General features: G+C 42.9%; 1 protein-coding gene across 1 annotated transcript; it reads right to left on the minus strand.

Annotated features, from left to right (window-relative positions):
- Positions 1 to 300: 300 nt before the first annotated feature.
- LOC145566784 (uncharacterized) lies at positions 301 to 1,296 on the minus strand. Its single transcript, XM_081626094.1, has one exon. It carries the CDS (start codon positions 1,294 to 1,296, stop codon positions 301 to 303), a length of 996 nt encoding a protein of 331 aa, XP_081482220.1.
- Between the last annotated feature and the right edge of the window lie 437 nt (positions 1,297 to 1,733).

Here is a 1,733-nt window from a genome sequence, read left to right on the forward strand (position 1 = left end):
TCATTCATTGTTAGAGAAATTGTCCATAAGTACATAGGAAGAAATATCGTTAGGACAACAATTCGCCCAAATTTTTTCAACACCATAAGGAATTATACGAGCTAAATGGTGTGCTACTAAATTCCCTTCCCGCTTTACATGAGACCAAGAAATAAAATCGAAGAAAGAACAAGTATCTAAGACATCATCAAGTAACGAATCCAGGTCGGAAAGATAGGTGGAAGCCTTTGAAAGCCTTGAAATAATGGTGCTATTGTCTGATTCAAGAATGATGTTCTTGAAACCATGCTGCTTAGCCAATCAAACTGCATATATAGCTGCCTTGCATTCAGCAAGCTCAGGAGACCAGAAGGCCTTGTACCTCTTAACGCCAGCAAACAAGACCTCTCCTTCGTGATTACGGGCGATAACACCAAGTCCCACCCAGCCCTCTACATTCAATGCTGCATCACAATTTACCTTGACACAACCTTGTGGTGGGGGTTTCCAGATTTTCGGACTTTTGGGAGCTTTAGGAGTTTTGCAGCCATAGATTCTTTTAACATGCTTATCATAGTCTTCAACTAAATTTGCCATTCGCACAAGGACAGTATTATGAGAGGTTTCCTTATTATTGAAGACCTTATTGTTACGGAGCTCCCAGATTAGCCAAAGGAGGGCAGCACCACGTTGCTGGGTCTTCACATTCTCACTGTCCCAGGCTTCAATCAGTTCCTTAAATTCGGGGAATTCATCCACTCTCATAAGCTTTTCGCAGTTAGCTGCATCCCACAAGTCACGAACAGCAGTGCAGGTGAAAAAAGTGTGGCTAAGAGTTTCGGTTTCAGTTAAACACCATGGGCATTTGTCATCATCAGTCATGTGTCTGAGTTTGAGAAGAGCACGAACTGGCAGAGAGCTTTTGCAAGCACGCCATAGCAGATGCCTCACTTTTGGAGTGGTTTCGAGCTTCCACAAGTTAACCCAGGCATGGTGAAAAAGATCAAGGTTACAAGACTTACCCAACATATATGTGATCTTGACAAAATACAAGTCGTTGTTAGAAAAAGCCCATGTAATGCAGTCCTTCGGAAATCTCAGGCTTAGAGGTATGGAGAGGATGCACTTGATGTCTCGCTCGTTAAAGATTCTAGCTAGTAGCTCGTGGTTCCAGTCCATGGCTTCGAAATCAATAAGCTCGTTCACAGATGTCACCTCATCAGCTCGAGGTAATATTATTTTTGAGCCATGCTCGTCTGCTACCCACGGATCATCCCAGATATTGATGTTGCAACTAGTCCCAACCCTCCAAATCATTTATTCCATCACCAATGCTTTCGAACCCCATATACTCCTCCAAGATTGGCTGCAAGAGAGACCTAAAGAAGAGCTCAAAAAATCACCGTTTGGGTAATATTTCTTTTTCAAGACTTTTCTCAAAAGTGACTCGGGGCAAGAGATGAGGCACCATGCTTGTTTTCCAAGCATAGCCTCATTAAAAACAGCCATATCTCGGAAGCCAAGGCCCCCAAGCATTTTCGGATTACAGAGGGATTCCCATTTGATCCAATGAACTTTCCGACGGTTATCAGAGTGACCCCACCAAAACTTTGCAGTCAAAGATTTTATTTCATCAATAATAGAGGTCGGAATGCGGTAAACTCCAATAATATATGACGGGATAGCGTGGATGACTGCTTTTATGAGAGTTTCCTTCCCCGCTAGAGACAATAGTTTCTCTTTCCACCCTTGCA

Source organism: Chenopodium album, chromosome 11 (assembly GCF_948465745.1).
Source record: "Chenopodium album chromosome 11, dcCheAlbu1.1, whole genome shotgun sequence".
Classification (NCBI taxonomy): domain Eukaryota; kingdom Viridiplantae; phylum Streptophyta; class Magnoliopsida; order Caryophyllales; family Amaranthaceae; genus Chenopodium; species Chenopodium album.

Coding starts and splice junctions, on each gene's coding strand:
- LOC145566784 (XM_081626094.1), bottom strand. CDS start 1,296: ATGATTTGGAGGGTTGGGACTAGTTGCAACATCAATATCTGGGATGAT.